General features: G+C 39.2%; 1 protein-coding gene across 8 annotated transcripts; it reads right to left on the bottom strand.

The window, feature by feature from the left end:
• Window positions 1-1731: 1731 nt before the first annotated feature.
• UBE2D1 (ubiquitin conjugating enzyme E2 D1) lies at window positions 1732-19875 on the bottom strand. Of its 8 annotated transcripts, XM_017825967.1 has the most exons (10): window positions 19436-19875; window positions 19152-19345; window positions 17339-17408; window positions 13661-13697; window positions 9888-9951; window positions 9757-9788; window positions 6988-7065; window positions 6623-6728; window positions 4271-4364; window positions 1732-2606 (listed from the first exon to the last, which is right to left on the bottom strand). In XM_017825967.1, the coding sequence occupies exons 2-10, from the start codon at window positions 19168-19170 to the stop codon at window positions 2561-2563; spliced, it is 546 nt and encodes a 181-aa protein (XP_017681456.1). In that variant the 5' UTR covers window positions 19171-19345; window positions 19436-19875; the 3' UTR covers window positions 1732-2560. The 8 variants fall into 8 exon arrangements, with proteins under 8 accessions (XP_017681456.1, XP_017681462.1, XP_017681459.1 ...); XM_017825973.1 differs by lacking the exons at window positions 13661-13697; window positions 17339-17408 and adding an exon at window positions 7486-7603 and having other exon boundaries at window positions 19148-19856; XM_017825970.1 differs by lacking the exons at window positions 13661-13697; window positions 17339-17408 and adding an exon at window positions 7486-7603 and having other exon boundaries at window positions 19152-19856.
• Between the last annotated feature and the right edge of the window lie 46 nt (window positions 19876-19921).

The raw sequence follows: 19921 nt of genomic DNA, 5'->3' as shown, positions 1-19921 counted from the left end.
ATTGGATGGATGGTATTATAAAATGTAACATCTCAGGCACAGTGGTGCATGTCTTGTACCATCTTAGCCTTGGCAAATAGACCCTTTCTGATCTCACCCCTAATTAACCGCTCTGGAGATTTTTTTCAGCATCTAAATTCCACGGCAACACAGAAGGGAGTAATGTTTCAGCTCTGATTCCCCGCTCCCCCCACCCCCTTAAAAGAGCGTTTCTATAAAAAGCATTAGCGGAGTTCTGAAGGAGCAGTAGTGATGTTTATCTCCAGATTAAACCCAACGAGCTCACTGAACGAGTGAAGTTTTGAATCATGTATTTATAATTTCATTCCTATAATTTCAAAAGCAGAAAGGCTGAACTGCTACAAGGATCATAAGAATCAAAGACTTGTGATGATGCTGTTTTAGAGGTGTAAAGCTAAGACATTCCTTTTTTAATATCTACATATGCTTAACATGCCTTACCACACGGGTGTTTGGGTTTCACATCCTTCTGCTGGTTTCACACTGTGATGCAAAGTCATTCTCAGAACACATCAGAAATATTACCAGTTAAAGTAAAAATGTTTTCAAACCACCCCTAACACAAACTGATAAACCAAAACAAAGTGAGGATCTCAAAATACAAGTCAAACTTCCAATTTTCATACAGTTCAGTACAGGTATTGCAAACATTTAAATAACTTCTAATACAAACAGATTACTACTGATGTAGAAAAAATAAAAGCTCTGGGAACACACTGGGATGGTCGAAGTTTTTTACCATCATTTGAGTAAGAAGTGTAAATGATGGCTTTGCCTTCCTAGCTACATTGTCCTGGTTTATAACAAAAAAATCCATTTATTCAGTTTGCAAACTGAACAGGGATATTTTAAGATTAATAGAGCCAGTCTCGATCAATCTGTTGTTTCAAATATCATTACATCACAGATAAAACTGTAGCACAGAAATTACATTTTCCCATATGTGACCCTTTAGGTCAGTAAACTGGCAAACACAAAGATTAATATTCCACTGGTAGGGAAAAAAGCTCCTACTGTGCACACTTACCACTCATACCCTAAATTCCAATTTAGCATATATTAGAATAATAAAAAACCCCCCAAATTAAATATATTTCTCATCTTAAAAATATATTTTATGTTGACAAATTTCCCAACTGGAAGTCAGTTTTCTTTCATGTGCAAGGTACAGAGAAAAACATTTAGTCGCCCATTTTTATTTTCGGATAACCAAGAAGAATGCACAGTAGGAAATCAAGAGTTTTTCTGCTCCTAATCTACCTTTTAAGAACAGATTGCCCCTCTCCAGCACTACTGGTTTTCCACATACATACTCTGAAGCAACTGAAGTGCCAGTTAATGGAAAAGTTACCTTCAAGTGTGAGGAGTTTACTGTAACGTTCTGATATTGCAAATACATCACCTTAACTAAGTGGTTGATGTTGAGACACTTGTGGTTACCTCCTCCATAGATGAATACAGGTGTAAAATGACCTTAAACTACTTGAAATCCTATATTCAGCAATGGGCAGAGCATGCTAAATCCATTAGGCTAAAGCTAGCATAAAAATTAATTGCAATCCAGTTCTAAGCAGTACATGATGCATAGCTTTATTTGCCCTTCTCTTTATAAGACACACGCACATATACTATTGGTGATTCTCTAATGTTAGAACAAGTACTTTAAAGATACGCATGAGTTAAAATAAAATTAAAAAAAATCAAGAAAAGTAGTAGAAAATGCATTTTATTTATATGGAAAAGGCTACATTTGGATTTGTAAAAGGTCAAAAGGATAGTGTTACATCAAAAATCAGTTGTGAATAGCAACAGAATGGTTACATATCTCTCTACATAGCAGTGCAATTAGTTCTCATTGCAATAAAATTAAGTATGCAACAGAATCAAAACAAAGTGTTTCTCCATAATCAGCATACAAAGAATTACAGTGCAAAGATCATTTTAGGTTTTAAGAAATCTGCAGTCAATCTTTAGAATATCCTAATGTGTGGGATACTCCAATTATTTTCATTACTAGCAGTTGTATCTTGTCAATACTGTGCACACGCAAGTAAGTCTAAAATGAAATTACTGACATTGTAAATAAAATATTTAGTCTATACAATAAAAAAATACAAATTATTAAGTGAACTAACAAAAAGAAATTTGAATACACTTATGAAACAACAACATACTTCAATGACAAACATACAGTATTCATCACATAAAACCAGCTACTTTTCCCAGCAAAAATAATTCGGTTGCTTTACAACTGCATTACAGATCTTGTAGTCTGAAGATGCAGGTGTCCAGCCCTTAAAAACCATAATAAATGTCTTCTGCAAAGCATACAAAGAGGATAAATATTCTTATCACAGTCATAAGGTTATTTTTTGAAGTTTATTCTCCCTTGCTCCAGAAACACACTTACATGGATGAAAAAAAATTCAAGGGGAGTCATGTTACATCAAAATCATAAATTGTGCTCCATTTCCTTCTAATTTTGAAAAAAAACTAGAATTTACAGTACTCTGTGGTATATGAAAAAGTCTTCACAAGTTTACATTGCATATTTCTGAGTCCATTCTCTTGCATGTCTGTTGTATCTGTATATGTAGAAAGAAGGCATTACAGTGAAGAGCTGTTAGTGATACATTGACAATGGCCACGTATTTACTTAATATAGGTGTTATTGAGTTTTTCACCTCTGAGCACTGAGTCGAAGAAGTTAAAACAGTCTAAAAGCCAAAAAAAATATACCCACTGTATGTTCAGTTTCTAAGGTTACCTATTACAGCTATTCAGACTCAAAACCAATCTCACAGGTTTGCATTAAAATGCATATCATTGTGCCTACTTAATTTGCATTTCACAACTGGTTCCCTTATTTTAACAGGAAACTGTTGTTAATTATTCCTAAATGCAAATGTTATTAACAGTCTGACAAAGTTCGCGCATTTTAGTTGCATAAAATTCAGTACAATTAACTGGAGTTTTATCCTCCCTTCTGCCCTGCCATCATCATTTCAGAACTTGAAAGGAAAATTTTCTGAAAAGCATTGTTTACTAGATTTTAAGTCTTTTCCTTCTGGTATGAGGCTGCTTAGCAATCCCAAAGATAAACGACCTTAGAGAGTTCACAACTTCCCCTCTGATCTTTCCGTTTGCTACATTCCGCTTTCCAGACTAGATTCACTTTCTTCTGGGTCATCCAGAGAAAAATGCTGACAAAATTTTAAATCTGTTTCTTAAGATCAGTATAACAACTCATGAACTAACCGGTTTTCTTCTTAAGAATATGCTACCCTACAAGTCTTAGGATCTTTACTTATACTGAAATATTCATAGATAAATGCTATGGGGTAACCAGCCATATAATTAATTTCCTAAATTCAAGATGAGATAAAAGTAATTTAATAGGTGATCAGCTATAGTCAAGACTACACATTTTCTCACTTTCTCTAGCAACGATTAAATTTCGAGTTTTGGAGACAAAACACCTTCACGAACAGGAGGCACAATAGCTGAAATCACTAGTAAGTAGGTAGGTACACAAAAGTTGAGACACAAATGGGGAGAAGCTGATGCATAACATCCTCAATTTTAACACTGTCTGCTTTGCAGAACAAGCTACAGAGTTCGAGTGGTCCAAAAGTGAGTTACATGATTTGACTGTACCAGACAGAAAGAGGTCATTTTAATAATTCTTACTCTAGGAAGAGAAATACTAGACCACAGACTTCCATGTAACTTCTACATCACTCTTTTTTTATCCACTGCTCAAGGTAAAAACAACACTCAAATCTTCCTGAACCTGTGACATGTGATGAGCCACAGGCCACTAGCATAACACTGCAAGAAGTCTTCAGTGGCTCAATACTGAAGACAAAAAATAGGTACCAAAAAACTCAGCTAACCAAAAAGTCAAAAATTCTTCTGTACAGGTTTTACAAAAAGAGGATTGCAGTAGCAAGAAACAACTCATGTTTGGGAAATGTTTTTTTCATGCAGTGAATATAAGATGACACACAGAAGTGTGATGGTTTTATGTAACTAAGTACAAAAAATCAGGTACCCAGCAACACCTATGTAGGCATACACAATACCTACAGGTTTTCTACTTGCCATAGCTATTTTCAAGATTTGAAAATCTAATCCTAATCCTGTAGAAATCTATGAAAAAATGTATTGCTAAAGTTAAGATAGCAGGAGCTTAGCAGGTAACCATCTGCAAGTACCACATACACGATTATATATACATTATACTCACTTTTCCTTGTCTGACTTGTAGATCTGTGCAATATCTGGTACTAAAGGATCATCTGGATTAGGATCACAAAGTAAGGAGCATATGGACAATAAAACTAAATAAAAGAGACACTAGATTAAACAAGTTAGTTTGCTTTATTCCTATAATACATTAATATATTCCAGTACACTGAAGGAAAGTGCTGGAAGATTGGAAAAAGAATGCATATTAGTATTAAGCTGTCATAGAGCAGTTCTGTTCAGAAATGTTTATACAGCATCATTTTTTTATGGCCTAAGTAAACAACACCTGATACGAGCCTAGAGAATTTGCAACTCATGGACCTGCACCTTTTGTAATGATCTCTCTCCCACATTTTAACCTATGAACATTAAACAAACTACAGACCACACAGTCACATATAAATATTTGCTCAAACTAAGCATTTCATCTGCAATTATTTAAGATAACTAATATTGTTAATATTACATTGTCATGCAGTACTCTATACGTGCACATGCTTCTCCACTTCTGTGCTGACAGTTGTTCTCTCAGTCATATGAATACTTTACTTAAGCATGACTTCCATTTTGAGAAAATGCTTAATCAGCATTATATGCAGGTATTCACTTACAATTCATATTCACTTCCTGGTACTGAACCAAGGATGTTTGATTTTTTTCAGGAAATTTCTATTTTTATACTCAGAACTAAAAGCATACAAGAGTACACAGTTAAACCCTTCTAAATGTGTTGTGAAAGGGAACTTAATGCTACCATAAGAACCTGCTGTAGAATATCTTTTTTCCCCCCCTGCTTTGTTTTGTTACCCAAGAGCCCACACCTATTTTCAGCAGTAGCAAGTTTGGCCAGTTCAATACTGACATATTTATTAAGTGCCAGTAATATCAGAAAATCGGGTTACAATACACAGACACACCAATCAGAGGTGCTATCAGGATGTTTTAAACCTTTGATTCAGTAAAACGAGGACTAGAAAGGAGAAACTTCCGTGAGGCACTGAAATTTTCAGTTTATAAAATATTAATTTTCAGCTAATAAAATATATAACATGCAAGCAGGTTAAAGGCACGTCACATCAGAACATGAGAGCAGCAGACTGCTCAGCTTTATAACCAGAAGAAGCGCTCACCAAGATAGAAAGGTGCTGAAGATCTAAAAACTGAGAGTTTTCAGTTGTAGATGTCAAGTGTTAAACCTGAACGCCAACTTTCATTTGCTAAGTAATTAGAAACAAGGAAATTTTTGCGTATCTACAAACCAACTAACTTCTGTGAAAAGCTGATACCAAGGACACACAGGAGTAACTCAGCAAGACACAAGAGTAGTTCAGCAATGACTTCAGGAAACAGTATTAGACTTAGATTTTATACAGTTTATCAGATTACTGCACTAGGCTGTGTGCATGAGAAGTTGCTTTTCCAAGAAGGGATGGCAACTGGACTTGCATAGACCAATTTCCATTGGATAAAGACTAACAGTTTTTTTCTTTGCTTGTACACCCAGTGCAATGACACTGTTCTAAAAAAAGACACGGTTTGGAGAGCTCCCAAGCACAGAACAAGATGTGATACTGTTTAACCTTTTGAGTCACATGGGAAATTCTGTAATGACTTAAGTGTGCCTTAGCATTTTAAAGGTGGGTGAGAAAAAACAACAGCACCCACGTTTTAAGCAGCTTTTGAAGTGACACAAAATGCCTGCAACAAAAGAACTGCTTAACTATTAATTCAATGTTCCAAAAATCTACAGTGTTTAACTAGAGAAAGTTTAACTACAGGACAAGAATATTTTAATAAATCTTTTACTGATGACTTTGAAAGGAGCTACATTTTAAAATATTCACCTTACGGAGGAACGCAAACCAGAACAATTTATCTCATTTTAAAATAAAGTGTAGTTAAGACCTTAGCCCACACAAGGGTGCTCAGGCTACCCAAAGAGTCATCCCAGGCAATCACCTAAGCCCACATTTGTCAGTATCAGGGTTTTCCATTTTCATCCAAATTCATTTGACTTTGAAGCCCTGCTCACCAGTTTCTCCTCAGTTCTGCGTGACTGTCAGCTATAATACAGAAGTTGCATTTCAGGCTGCTTGGACATTTATTACCTTACTCAACTTGTTTTAGAACATTTCTTTGCCATGCACATATTTTTCTGTAATGTGACACTCCCGATAAGCTGTTCAAGATCTGGCATCATAAAAAGAATTCCAATGGAATTTGCCCTTTCTGAAATGTGCAGGATAAACGAGTCCCCACTGCCACCTTTAAGACAGTGCAGTAATACACGAAAAAATGCCATGGCAGTGTATGCAATTCCATAAATGGATTATCAAATCAGTGAGCTTACCTTTAGATACAGTCAGAGCTGGTGACCATTGCGATCTCAGGATATCAAGACAAATACTCCCATTACTGTTTATGTTTGGGTGATATATTTTTGTTGTAAAAGCAATCTGTAATAAAAAAATAAAACCAAACCAACTAACATAAAATTATGTTTATTACATTTGGAATCCTTAACATCATCCCTCCCTTTCCAGTCATACTAGATCTGCCAACACAACTTTTTTACAGTCTTATCTGTCATCCACAATGAACATGTGGATTGCTCACCTTTCTGGTTTTAACTTCCAAAATTAAGCCTCAAAGAACTAAGACACAGAAACAAAGTTTTGACCAAAAAACTGTGATAAGTTCAAAGAAAGGACTTACTTTTGGTGGTTTGAAAGGATAGTCTGTTGGAAAGTGTACTGTGAGAAAAAATACACCCCCTTGATATGCACTATCAGGCTGTGGAAAAAAACAAAACAAATAAAACACATCAATATGTTTCAGCCATTTTAGAGTTTCCCTTTTGAATGCAGATAACCTTCCAAAGCAAATCTGCTTTTTCCCCAGTACACAGCCCACTGTGGGCCGTATCCTGGGAAGGCAAGAGGGAATTGAACCCTCCCAACTGGCCTGCAGAGCTAAAGTAGAGCCAATTGTGGCTACTACTGCAGAGGCACAACACAGCTACTGAGCCTTGCCCTTCTGGGCAGAGAAAAGGAGGGAGCAGTGTTCCACTGGGGAAGCTACAAATCTGCAGAGCAATAGCTTCACTGCACTGAGGGGAACACAAAAACCACAGCAAGTCCTCCAAATCCTGTCGCTGTGCAAGACCACAGCTGCTCTGATCCTCCTCCATCCTTAAGCTACAAATATACTTACCTTAAGAAGTGGTTTCTCTTTGCAGATGCAAAGAGTAGGATTTTCCAACATAATTCAGTTCATCATGATGACATCGGGGAGTTTTAAAACACACAACATCTTTGTGACCTGTACAAATCTGTGAACATGCATTTTGTTAGAAAACATGTGCACAGGTTTACGTCCAGGTTGCACAGAGCTAATACAATTAACTCAGTTGTAGTCATCTGTTGAAGAACTCTCATTTTTATTAACAAAAAAAAAAAAAAAAAGAGTGGAAAAGTCTTGATGCTGAATGATAGAGAGCAGTTCTGCCATTTCTGATTAAGGGAAAGAAGAAAACCACTCTCATTACATGGTAAGTTTAAAACAGCAACATAGGAAGTCAGTCTCAGGAAAGCTGCAGGAAGATTGAGGTTTGGGGTTTTCTTACGGAAACAAAGGCAGACTGTTTCTAAAAATCTTTACCTTGGAAATTAATGGTTTTAGAGATGACTATAGGACTGTAAGAGGTAGAGCCACAAATGGTCCACTAAGACATGTTTTCTTACACCTTAAAGTGCAGACAGTGTTGCAGTGTAAGGCAGGTTATATATAGTCATACTAAATCAGCATTAGGTAACATCAGAAGAGGTTGCCACAGTAATTCCAATTAGGTTTGAAAGGACTGCTTGCTTGAATACTAAATGGATTTTTCAAAGTTAAAATAAGCTGAAGACGAGACAAGTTCAGTGTCAGAGAGGAGGTAAAGCGAAGTCACACTATGTTTTATGAGCAAGGTATATACAACAAATTGATGACATCCATAGGCAGAAGAGGTTACCCCACTTCCACACAGAGGAAACGAATTCTGAAGGTAAGCTTTAGTCCTATGTTTCCATCAGGAAACATACAGGATGCACATCCCTAATTTCCTTTTGTTATCACAATAAAGGATTAATATCTTGAGATATTCTCTTCCTGTATCTCTGCAGACAGGGCTGAGAAAGGTTGGCAAGAGATGCTCATTCTTATCCTTAACTAGAGACATCTGAGTAACCTGAAGCAAAGAAAAGAATACTTTCCACTACAGAATAGGAAAGGTAAACTGCAAGCTGGAGAAGAAAATAGAATTTAAGCCAAAATTTATGTTCTAGTATTCCCCTCACTCATGTCATCAGAGTTATTCAGGACAGAGACATTACTGACGGCAATCAGCACATAAGCTTTATTAACTCTTCTTTGCTGCTTTGCTGTTGACTCTTTATCTCAGTGCAAAATGGCAAGGGTCAGAAGGATTTTATATGTGAAAGAACAAGATTGTTCAAGAAAAATAGCAAAAGCATTAGTATAGTACAGAAAAACAGTTGCTGCTGGGCCACTGACAAGTTGGACAACAGATTCCAGCACACCACTGGCAAATTAGTGACTGATCTTTCACTGCTTCAGAACAGCTGTGCTGAAAATGAAGAAATAGTCTTAAAGGAGACACAATTCGACTTTTCTACAGCATGCAATGCTGCATCTTAATGGATTAAATATTATCTCAAAATTTCACCTCGCACAGCAACTCAGCTCAGCATCTGAAGCAGAGACATGTCTTTCCAAATGAGTAAGTCCAAAAGGAAAACACTAGGAATACAAATTCCTCACCAGGATATTGAGAAACACACCTTCCGTCCGATCACGTTGTTCTTTATTCTTTTTTTGCTAAAATTCTCTTCAATTTTCCTTTAAAACTTTCTGGTTTTAAGTTTTATTGTCCTTTCTTATGTCATTTCCTTGACAAGGGTCATAATTAGGGTCTTTACAGAGCTCCCTCAACCCAAGGAAAGCACCTTTCTCTCACAGAAACCAGCAAAAGCACCCACAACTGCTGGCCTGTAATTTGCAAAAGTCATCTGCTTTTGCCAGAGCCACATCACAGCCATCAAATAAAATATGCTCTATCTAAAAGCCCCAAAATCACCCTGTGCAACTCCACTCCTGGAGTTACCAACTTTAATACTGGATTTCACCTACTCTTTGTCCTTTCAGATGGATGAACCTTCCAGAATTGATCTGATCATCTTTGAAAAGCCAGCTCTTTGCTTTGTAGGCCCCCCTACCAAATCAACCACCACAGCACGGATTTCTGAAGGTACAGAAAGCAACTAGTACCAGACTACCACGAACAACATCACCCTAAATCTTCAGTCTATACACAGCACAGCTGAATGTGACTGCTGTATTTATAGAAACCCAAATGAATTCTTCCATAACAAAAAGAGAAGCAAGGTCTTACATTCTAAGGGGCACAAATTATATACTTACAGGACCCATAATAGTTGCTTGCCAATGAAACACTGAAAGTAAAAAAGAAAAAAAATTAGAGATTTTTCCAAGCTTTTTCATAACTGAAAAAAAAAAGGTAAAAATCTGACTGTGTACTATGAAAAGCTTACAGTCATCTCCAACAGGTCCAGCAGAACAGTGGGCTGGTGGGTCTCGCTGCAGGTCACTTAGTTCCTGTAAGAAACACAAAAATTTGAAAGACACCTGTGTGAAAATACACACACCTGGCAGCATGCCTTCAAAAGTAAGAACACAAACCAATTTTATTAAACCTGTGAGGTTTTTCTTGTGGCATTTTGATAAAACAGTCAACACTTGAAATGCACATTGGAACTGAAAAAGTTTTTTTGCCAGATGGTCTGCAGCTAATACTATGCTAGAAATTAATATCTGAAAGCATCCAAGAGCTGCAACTAGGTTCATAGTAAGGAGAATATACTTAAGTAGACAGAAAAAAAAGGAAAGGATTTCTTAATTTGTCTGCAAATTCACTGTTTAATTTAGAGTTATGTGCTAATTTGATTATTCCTTTATCTTTTGATTTTACAAAAGTTTCTGCATTGGCCTAGTCTATGTACATTAGCTAAGCCTGCCTGGAGATTATATATGAATATAACATAAAGGTCCCTAACTAAACTAGAAACTAAAGGGAAAATATTAGTTCTTACAGCTTTTTTATTATACCTTGATTTAATTCCCTGAATGCCTTTTTTTTTAAATGACTACTAAATCACTCCAAAAGGAATTTGAAACTTAAGCACTCACAGAAGCTTTTGTGGGTCAACTGATTTATTTTTCTAGCAGGAGTCCACACAAGGGACTAAATTATTAGTGAACTAATAATTTAAAATTATTATTTGATTACACAAAACCAGCTCAGTTTTTCATCTATCATTGCTATTATCAAATGGAAAACAAGCCATGCATTAATTTTAGTTAATTTTCCTTGTTTAATTCAATATACTACGTTTGATGTCTGAACTTTGACTGTACTAAGGATGAACAACTTTTTCCAATTCTAGGCTGACAGGAATTGTGCTGGGGTAACTTAATGACTACGTGTAAATAGTTCCTTTGAAATAAGTTAAAAGATAGGTGCTAAATCAGTGTTTGTAAGTAATTCAATTCATTACTCAAAACATATGCATTTAAGTCAACAATGGACATAAGCAGGCCTGCAAATACCTCGAATTTACTTTAAGGAGTAACAATTCCTACTCAAAAAACATTAGTCAGGGCAACTATTTCCAAAATCAAGGTTTAAATTGAAACTAAGTTTAACTCAAGTTTAACTTTAGTGTGATCGGACCTTACAAATAATTTGAAGCATTAAAAATCTGCACTTCTCAACTGCTGTGATATATTTTTACATTTATGACAGCTGGTAAATATTTTAACTCAGTCTGCCATGCATCTGGCACCTAAGTTCAGCCAGACTTCACAAGTCCACTCTTGGCCATGAATTCAAAGAAAGGCACTGCACCATATTTTACTACATCTCTGAAGTCACTTCTCAGAATCTTTGTGATTTAAAACAAGAGAGACACTTCTTTCATGTACTGAAATAGCTCAGGTTGCCAACTAGCATTACTTGTCTGCACTTTATTCTCTTGGTGAAACTGTATGTTGGTCCAGAAGCAACACTCTGGGCTAGACTTTAACTAATAAAGGCAATAGAAAAATGTGCAGTTCCCGTTCTAATCGGAGGATTCAGATTTTGTTAAGGAGTGATCCAGAGAACCAGCCATCTGTGCAAAGCCAGTACACACAGGGAGTCAACCAGTGTCAAGTTTCCAGCAGTCACCAGTCCTCACAAACACGACCAGCAGCAGTGCTGTTACAGCCACTGTCTTCTCTAATTTGCAACTCAAGATACAACCTAACAAGAAAAGTCTTGCATACACGCTGAAAAAAAAAGGTTAAAATAAATAAATAAAAAAAATCAAACAGTTACATGAAACTGTCTGCCAAAACAGAGAACTCAGACTAAAAACCATGCATTTTATAATGGTCATTGCTGATTACTAGATTCAAGGCAATGATGGGGAAAAATACGTAGCTTAAACTCATCAGAAAGCCTCTAAAGTATATGCAAACATTCTCTGTACAGATAGAAACATCCAGGCAAGCACTTTAATTTTAGAGTCCCAAGTCTGTAACAGCACTCTCATTTGCTAGATGTTCTCCTTGAGATCTTTACACACCCCAAAACCCACACAAATTGGTTTTCTTTCAGATATACGTGTGTACTTCAGAATTGGCAGAACTGGGGAAGGCTTCTCTGGTATACACTTTCAATTTGTTCAGGCTAAAGGCCTGATTTTGTTCGTGATAAAAAAACCCCATTTTTAATCACACCTTGATGAGACCCAGAACTATCAACTCCTGTTATTAACATTTCCTAATAACAATGAAGAAAAGCCTCTCTTCAACCAACTTCACTAAATGGGAGCAATGTTCACAAATACATTCAGAGACCTTTTGCAGCTAGGAAGCCAAGCCAGAGCAAACTTCAAAACCTTCATTGTGCAAATTCAAGCCTTATTTTGCAATCATATGAAATTACATACTGAAGCTAATGTGGTTTAAAACTATAAGTGGTAATATGATCAAATTTGCAAGTTGAAATGGACCGTATGAACAGTTTGAATCCTTACATTCAGAAATTCCAGATCAAGCTGTGATAAAAAAATAACTACTCAACTTTATATTGTTAATAATGCTGTTTAAGCTTCAGAATCAAATCAAAATTATCTAAGATTTAGGCTTCAAGCTTCCCTACACCTTTTGAAATGATGCAAGGAGATAGAATGCCCCTGAATCAAACTGACTTGCCAGTGCCCAGAATCGGACACTGCAGAACAAGTGTGAGGACTCCCTAAAGTAGATGTAAAAAACTGCTTCACGACCTCACATATTCACAAAAGAATTATTTGTATAGGGAATTCTTGTATTCAGTGTCTCAAAAATGCTCTTCACAAGAACACCAAAACTTTGCTTTGTCAAAGGACAAGGCTGAAGATTTACAAAGCTTCATGTGCTGAAACCTCACCAAGAAGGGCAAGAGAACTGCATGTGAGGCACTACACAGTCAACACTAGAGATTCTCCTGTAATTTTAAGTTAATTGCTTAGAGCAGCTTTGTCCATACTTTATGGATTATCATCATGGAGCTGCATGATGCAGGTCTTGTCGCTTCAAGGCCTGGTCTACATGAATATTTTTAGTCACCAGTATAGAAAATGCTGCTGCAAGACTTTGATGTGCACATGCTAACAAAGCTATGTGCACATAGCTCAAAGCGCTGCAGATTCACTTTCAGAAGAGAAAGTCACCACTATAAATCACAGTGTACACTGGTGCAACATGTTTTATCAGAATACACAAACACTAAGTTCTGCCTGCAGGAGGTGCATCAGAAATATCAGTTATTTTAAACACTGGTGAGTATCACAGCATAAAAGCATCTGTCAAGAGCTCCAACACACGCTACACTGTCCCAGAATGGCCAGGATAAACTATACAGAGAAAAATAGCTAAGCTGGGAACCTGAAGGAATAAGTCTTCTAATCCTCTCAAACACACAAAATAGTACATGGTAGAATAGAATACTATTGCCTAGAATACTCCTGGAGATGGACACAGCAAAGCTTCCAAACTATCACCTTTCCTTGCACCATACACACTCCAAAACACCCCTCTATCAGCACGAGACAAAAATTTAAGATTCAAGTTTAATAGCTGTGAAACACAGGCCACGTTATGCTATAAATGCTGGAGACATTTCTGACTGTGCAGACTAGTGTTCATGGTCAAAGAATAATACAGGATGTATTTCATAAAAGTTTTAAGTTGAAGACTGCAAGGGCAATTTAACACTTACATTCTTGATTAGCAGCCAGGCTTCTCTCCCAAAAAAGCTGCTAGAACAACATTGTAAAGGATACTTCAGTAACAAGGAGATAAATCTTTTCCACATAGTACTCAGGGATACTCAGTGACTATGAGCATGAGTAGTAAGAAGAAGAAAAAAACCCCTAAAAGTGTCTTTTTTTCCAGTTTAAAATAATCAGAAAAAAGACTGCAGATTATCAGAAGCCCAAAATAAACTGCACACAGCATCACTCAAAGTTGTTTTCATTCTCTGATCAACACAAAACCACAACCAGAACCTTTTGCCACATCATTATTTAAAATATAGAGGTTTATCTTCGTCAGCTATGTTATTAATTTCTTGCACAAAACGCACTGTAGAATGCACTGTAAACCACAGACTCATTTCCTACCAACTCCATGCATACACCACTGCTTGGAACCATTTGTTCCACAAAAAGCTCCACAGTGGTCATACTTAAGACTACTTTAAGGATTCTCTGTTCTTTATAAATTTGGCAAATGTAGAGCACATATTTATCAAAACATTTATTGATATAATTGTTAGTCAGTAATAAAGTACGTATTCTATTTCCATACATGGTTTTAATGCAAAAAAAAATATTGCTGTGATATCACAGCTGATATTTTGAAAGCAAATTAAAACACATTATGTTACAGCCAAAAAAACTGTAATGTTTATTACCATCTAAAGACAGCATGTTTAAAATAAAAATCTAACCCACAAATATCAATAAATTTTGAGTCAATTTACAATAGCAAAAGTTATTTGCAACATAAATTTTAAAGCCTGTATGTCCTGTTAGCCTACACATCTATGAAACACACATTAAAGCAGATATATATAACTAAACGTTTGGATGCTTCTGTTCTTACTGAGTTGTAGCAGAAAAACAATCAAGCAGTATGTACCAATAAGATAAAACAACAGCTATTTTTAAACCAGTCTTCGAATCTATCGCTTCTAACAGGTTTCAAAATCTCTTCCAAAATCTCCTTAAGTCCAATTTTTTTATGCCTGTAACAAAAGGACATACGTATTTGTTCTGTAAGTATTGCAAGCCGGCCTGAGCATTAACAAGCACAACATCAACTGCCCATTAACATTGGAGGAGTACCCAGGTACAGGGCTTATGATGAAAACAATCTCCTCGACCGTGACATGGAACTGACAGGACAACAAACTGCACAATCAGGTGTGTGAACGAAGAATTCGGAACAGGAACCCCAGAAAAATGGCTCTGCGTAAGACAGATGGGCAGAACAGCCCTACACACTAACCTGCATAACCTGACAGCCTGAATTATTTTCCACCTCACACAAAAGCCATGGCGTCTCAATTTCCAGAGGTGGGAAGAATAAAGGCTTCTTTGCACAATACCCCTTCTCAACTGAAGATGACACGATTTGTTTTGTTTTCAGCATTTGCAACATCTGGAATTTAAAATGCCCACAAAAACAGGCATTATTCTTTCAGTGGTGCATCACAGACTACAGAGAAGCAACTCCTGCCCCAAGGAACATCTGTTCTACGCCACACACAGCACAGCGTAGAAATACAGTGCCTCTCTAATGCAATGGCAAAGCAAAGCACTATCAAGGTGAATGAATTCAGGTTCCTCAGCTTAAGATGAGTAAGAATCCCCCAACCTAAGCTTCTCTGAGGAGCTCCAAGATGATATTTGTCATGGAGGCAGCACCGATGGCTGGGCCTGCAGAGCAAGGCTTCATGTCCTCATTGTTCTTCCACCTGCGGGACTAAGATCAACACACTTCCATGTGCAGTTATCAGCTTGTTCATTGGTTACTCAGTTGCCCACTTTTTAAGGAAGCTCCCAAGGGAAATACATTGTTCTATGACTAATGTATAGCCTTGAAGTCCATATGCTGTCCTCCTTTGAGGAGTCACTCAAGACCGATCAACCGATGGCAGGATGCAACGAAACACATCCCAGTGGCAAAACGACTTAGAAATCAGGATCCCAACCAGTATGAGAAAAAATATGCTTACTAACATGTCTGCATATTATAGCCGTGCCTCCTCTGTAGGAGTTATCATACTGAACACACCAATTATTAAAATTACTGTGAACAAACAATCAGGCTTGCCACCAAAATCCCTTAGTAGTGATAAGGCACAATTCTGCACCACCCTAAATCCACCCAAGCTTAACTTCAGACAGTATGTCTAGACTGACAAGCTCCCAAGCAACACCACTGTTTTCTAACAGCACTTTGTTCTCCAAAAAATTCCTCTAGGCACTCTGTGAAACTATGAAGGTCTTACAGCATTTCCTCTACTCCAGATCTTATCCCTTCCTACCCCTTAGGATACAACATAGCTGTCAGCCTTTATAGCCAGTCTGAAACATCAGGAAGTCAGACAGGATAAACATACCATCATACAAATACATTTCATCTAGCATTAAACTTCCAGTTTCGTGATTTTCAGGAAAGATCTATTTATTACAGGGACATCAAAACAGTTTGCCTTTTTGAACTTCTCCCCTTCATTTTAACTTTCTGTTTGAAACAACCCTATTTCCTCTCTCTCCTCTTCTAGTACACCAGAGACAGGCTGGTGGCCAAATCCCTGTAGTAGAACGTTTTTCTTCCCCTGGAAAGGCAGCAGAGAGTGATGAGGGTAGTTAATGAAAAAAAAAAAAAAAGAAAACCAGCAGTAGTCAATTCTGCAGCAAACTAGAAGTAAGCAGTAACTAGCTCTGAATTTAATCTCTACTCTTCTGGGAGGTCCTTACCCGGTATCCCTTCATGTTTTGCGCAGAAGTTACTGCATAACCAGGAAATTTCATACTACCTTGCAGTCAGCACGTTGGAAAGCATTGCTTCATTTTGAAAGAGTAGAAACAGAATCTAATAAGGCTAACAGGATGAAAGATACTTTCATAAACAGTGTAACCATAATTTCACATCTATCAAATGCAAAGTTCTTAAATGCCACACTAAAGAAAACTGTGGGTTTCCAAATCATATGGAAGTCTCTAAAGCAGAAAGAAAAGTTACACAGGGAACATCATAAAAGTATGAAGAACAATCCCATTCTAGCAGAACCTCCTTTGGAAAGCCACAAACAACCACTCCAGCTCAAAAAATACCAGATGATCAGACTTTCTTTTGTCTGTTTACCTCAGAAGAATGAAACTGAACAAGAAGTGGAAAGAGATGGTATTCAGAACCGAGGTGGGAAATTAAAACGGCAACAAATGGTAGACCATTCCCATAATAACTAGAAGCATGACAGAGTTACTGCTAGAGAAAATCACTGTAGTTATTTATTAATATTTGATAAAATGGTCAAATGGAACGTTCTCAACAAGTGATATGAAGTAACAAAAATCTCCCTTAATTGCACTACCTGTAAAAGTGTAAGCTTTGTAGCTCGAGTCATGACTACCAACTTCTGGTAGAAATCCATCCAAGTAACTTGGTACCTACTGTAGGGTGTCCTAAATCTGCCTGCTGTGAGGTTAACCGGTCACTGTAGAATCCTACTTCTGCAATACCAATGGCTTCAGGAGCAAAAGGGAAGCCTGAACAAGAAACTGGAGGAATGTCACAGAACCAGGATAGCACCAATACCGACTAAACATGGCACGTCAACAGCAACCAAACACCACAGATTCTTTATCACGGCCACAGCACTAACCTTAACTCCACTCCTGTGCTGGCCACCCGCGGTGCTCTTTTTGTCTGTACTGTACAGCGACCAGCTCGGCCTTGCAAAACAAAAGGAAACTAGGAACTTGACTCCACAACTTGAACCTGCCCATTTTAAAATATCAGCCCAAAGCACTACAGCCGAGATACATTCCAGCGTCACACCAAACACCGTGCTGACAGCACTGCTTAGCCTGGAAAACAACTCGGGCACAGGGCTGACCAAGACGTGCACAAAGGGAGCCCAGAGCCTGGGCGAGAGATACACCTGCACCTCTGCTGGAGACACCCCCTCAGCACCGCCCCGGCTCCCCCCGCAACCCTGAACGGCAGGTTAAAGCACCGACTCGGGGTGTGGGGCCTTTAAGGAGGGCGAAGAGCCCCGAAACCGTGAGGAGGCCGACGAGAGGCCTCACGCCCGCTCCCCCTCCCCGGCTGCCGGCGACGGAGAGGGAAGGACGGGTCCCGGCGGAGACAGTGCGGGACAGCTGAGCCGAGCCGAGCCCGGCCCTGCCCGGCCGCCGCCACCCCCGGCAACGACGGGACGGTTCCGACGGCTCCCCCAGGGCGGGGAGCCGCGACCTCCCGCAGCCTCCCGCGGCTCGGCCCCACTCACTTTCTGTATCCGCTTCAGCGCCATGGGAGCGCGCGGCGGGAGCGCGCGGCGGGAGCGCGCGGCCGGGGGAGGCGGGGCGGGGCGCGGGAGGGGCGGGCGCGCTCTCGCCGAGCCCTTTGTGTCCGCCTGCGCCTGCGCAGCCCCGGCCGGCGCGGGGTGCGCCGGGAAGCGCAGTCCGCGGGGAGAGCGGTGCGCGCCCCCTGCCGGCCGGCGGTGCGAGCGGCGGGGCCGGGCGGCCAGTGGGGAATGATGCCTTAAGCCCCTAATGGTTATTTATTTTTCTAATATTTGTAAGCCTTATAAGTTTTATAAGTAGCGGAAGTAGACTTTAAAAGCAGCAACCCTCACATCCCTTTCCCTGTAGTACAAATAGTTTACACATTCCTTAACACTCTTACTCCATTCTATGTACCCTATATCTCTCCTCCCCCCGAATTCAGTGGCAATGTTTAAGTCCTTTGTCAAGGCAAGGCCTAGATTGTTTGGAGAATGCTTGTATCTTGGCTAAACCGCAGAACATGGTCAAAAATTAGGTGACTAAGTACCCTTTGTGCTCTGAAGATAATGAGACTGATGAAGAGGTGGTCCCGAAATACACCCCAGACTCAATTCTCAGGGGGTGGACCCGGGGCGGTCCAGAGTAAAGGCCACAGGGTGGACACATTTGGGATTGGACAGATATTGTTATAAAATGCAACATCTCAGGCACAGCGGGCGCGCACGGCGTAACATCTTTTGCCTTGGCATAATAAACCCTTTCCTTATCTCACCCCTAATTAACTGCTCCGGAGATTTTTTTTTTTAGCACCAGCATCTCCCACGGCATCAGGAACAACGGGGGTTTGGGGGTAACCGGCAGGGGTCTGCGAGAGGCACGGCATATGCAGGCACGTGGAGGAGTGAGGAAGAAGAAAGTAACCGTGTGGAGCTTCAGAACTGCATCCAAGGAAAAGCTGTGACACGCGATGCTGTGCGAGAGCAGCAGGAAACGTGTGTTACCGTAAATCGGCAAATAAAAAACCCCTAATGCTCGATTTGTGGGCATTAGCAGGCAGGCATTCTTTTTTAATCAGCGCTGGACACACAGGAGGATAGCTCCTCTAGTCGCGTGTGCCCCGTTCTCGGCTCAGCGCAGCTAATATTTACTTACGATTTTACATAGTCAGTAAATGTCTTACATACTCACTGCTTCTTATAAAGTTCATACATTTGTTATTAGTTCTTAGAAGTTCTTTGGAAGTCCTTATTTGGTCACTAAGGCATCTTCTGGTGGTCTCTTGGTGGTCTCTGATGGTCGTTTGGAGCTTTAACTTCACTTGAACTTGCCCCGTTGAGCAGTGTATTTGCAGCTGGTTATAGAAAGCCTTTGTTCAGCATCTCCTATAAAAAACTGGATACTTATGTTACTGCTACTTTAACTAAAGCATTCAGAAACTTGCTTATTCCACAACTGCCTTAACAGACACTTACATTGTAAAGGCCAGTAGAAAATTACTGAACAACGGAGAATTATTGCTCTCACATTGCTCTCACTCTACTCATAGAGTATTTTGAGTAGGTCATAGAATCACGAAGGTTGGAAGAGACCTCTAAGATCGAGTCCAACCATAAACTAGTTCCCAGACTGGCGAGTCCCTAATCAGGTACAGTACTCCGATAATAATTTTTTAAAGTAAAGACCAGTAATTCTCACATCAATACCCAAGCTTGCGAGGTTCGAGGTGGCTATTGCTGGGAGGAGATCACTCTTTAGGTCATCTCTCCACAACTACACCGGAGACGGCTCACAGAGCGATCTGTCTTTAACGGTTCGCAATGCTGCTGGGCACTCACAGCACCAGTAGCAGAGGGAATGCGAGGCTGCGGTGAGCCTGTGTCCGCTCAGAACGCGCAGTGGTGCCCAACACCCATTTCACAGCTGCCGAGGCCTCACTGGGGGCGCTGTTCTGAGCATGA

This window comes from Lepidothrix coronata, unplaced genomic scaffold (assembly GCF_001604755.1).
Source record: "Lepidothrix coronata isolate B3197 unplaced genomic scaffold, Lepidothrix_coronata-1.0 Scaffold124, whole genome shotgun sequence".
NCBI lineage: Eukaryota > Metazoa > Chordata > Aves > Passeriformes > Pipridae > Lepidothrix > Lepidothrix coronata.
This window is presented reverse-complemented; position numbering and strand designations above follow the sequence as displayed.

Excerpts from the sequence above, each read along its gene's own strand:
- UBE2D1 (XM_017825967.1), bottom strand. Across the intron at positions 13,698-17,338 it reads AGCACAGGAGTGGAGTTAAG|CTTTTTTGGGAGAGAAGCCT; the intron begins GTTAGTGCTGTG and ends TTGTTCTAGCAG. Across the intron at positions 4,365-6,622 it reads AGCTCTGACTGTATCTAAAG|TTTTATTGTCCATATGCTCC; the intron begins GTAAGCTCACTG and ends TCTTTTATTTAG.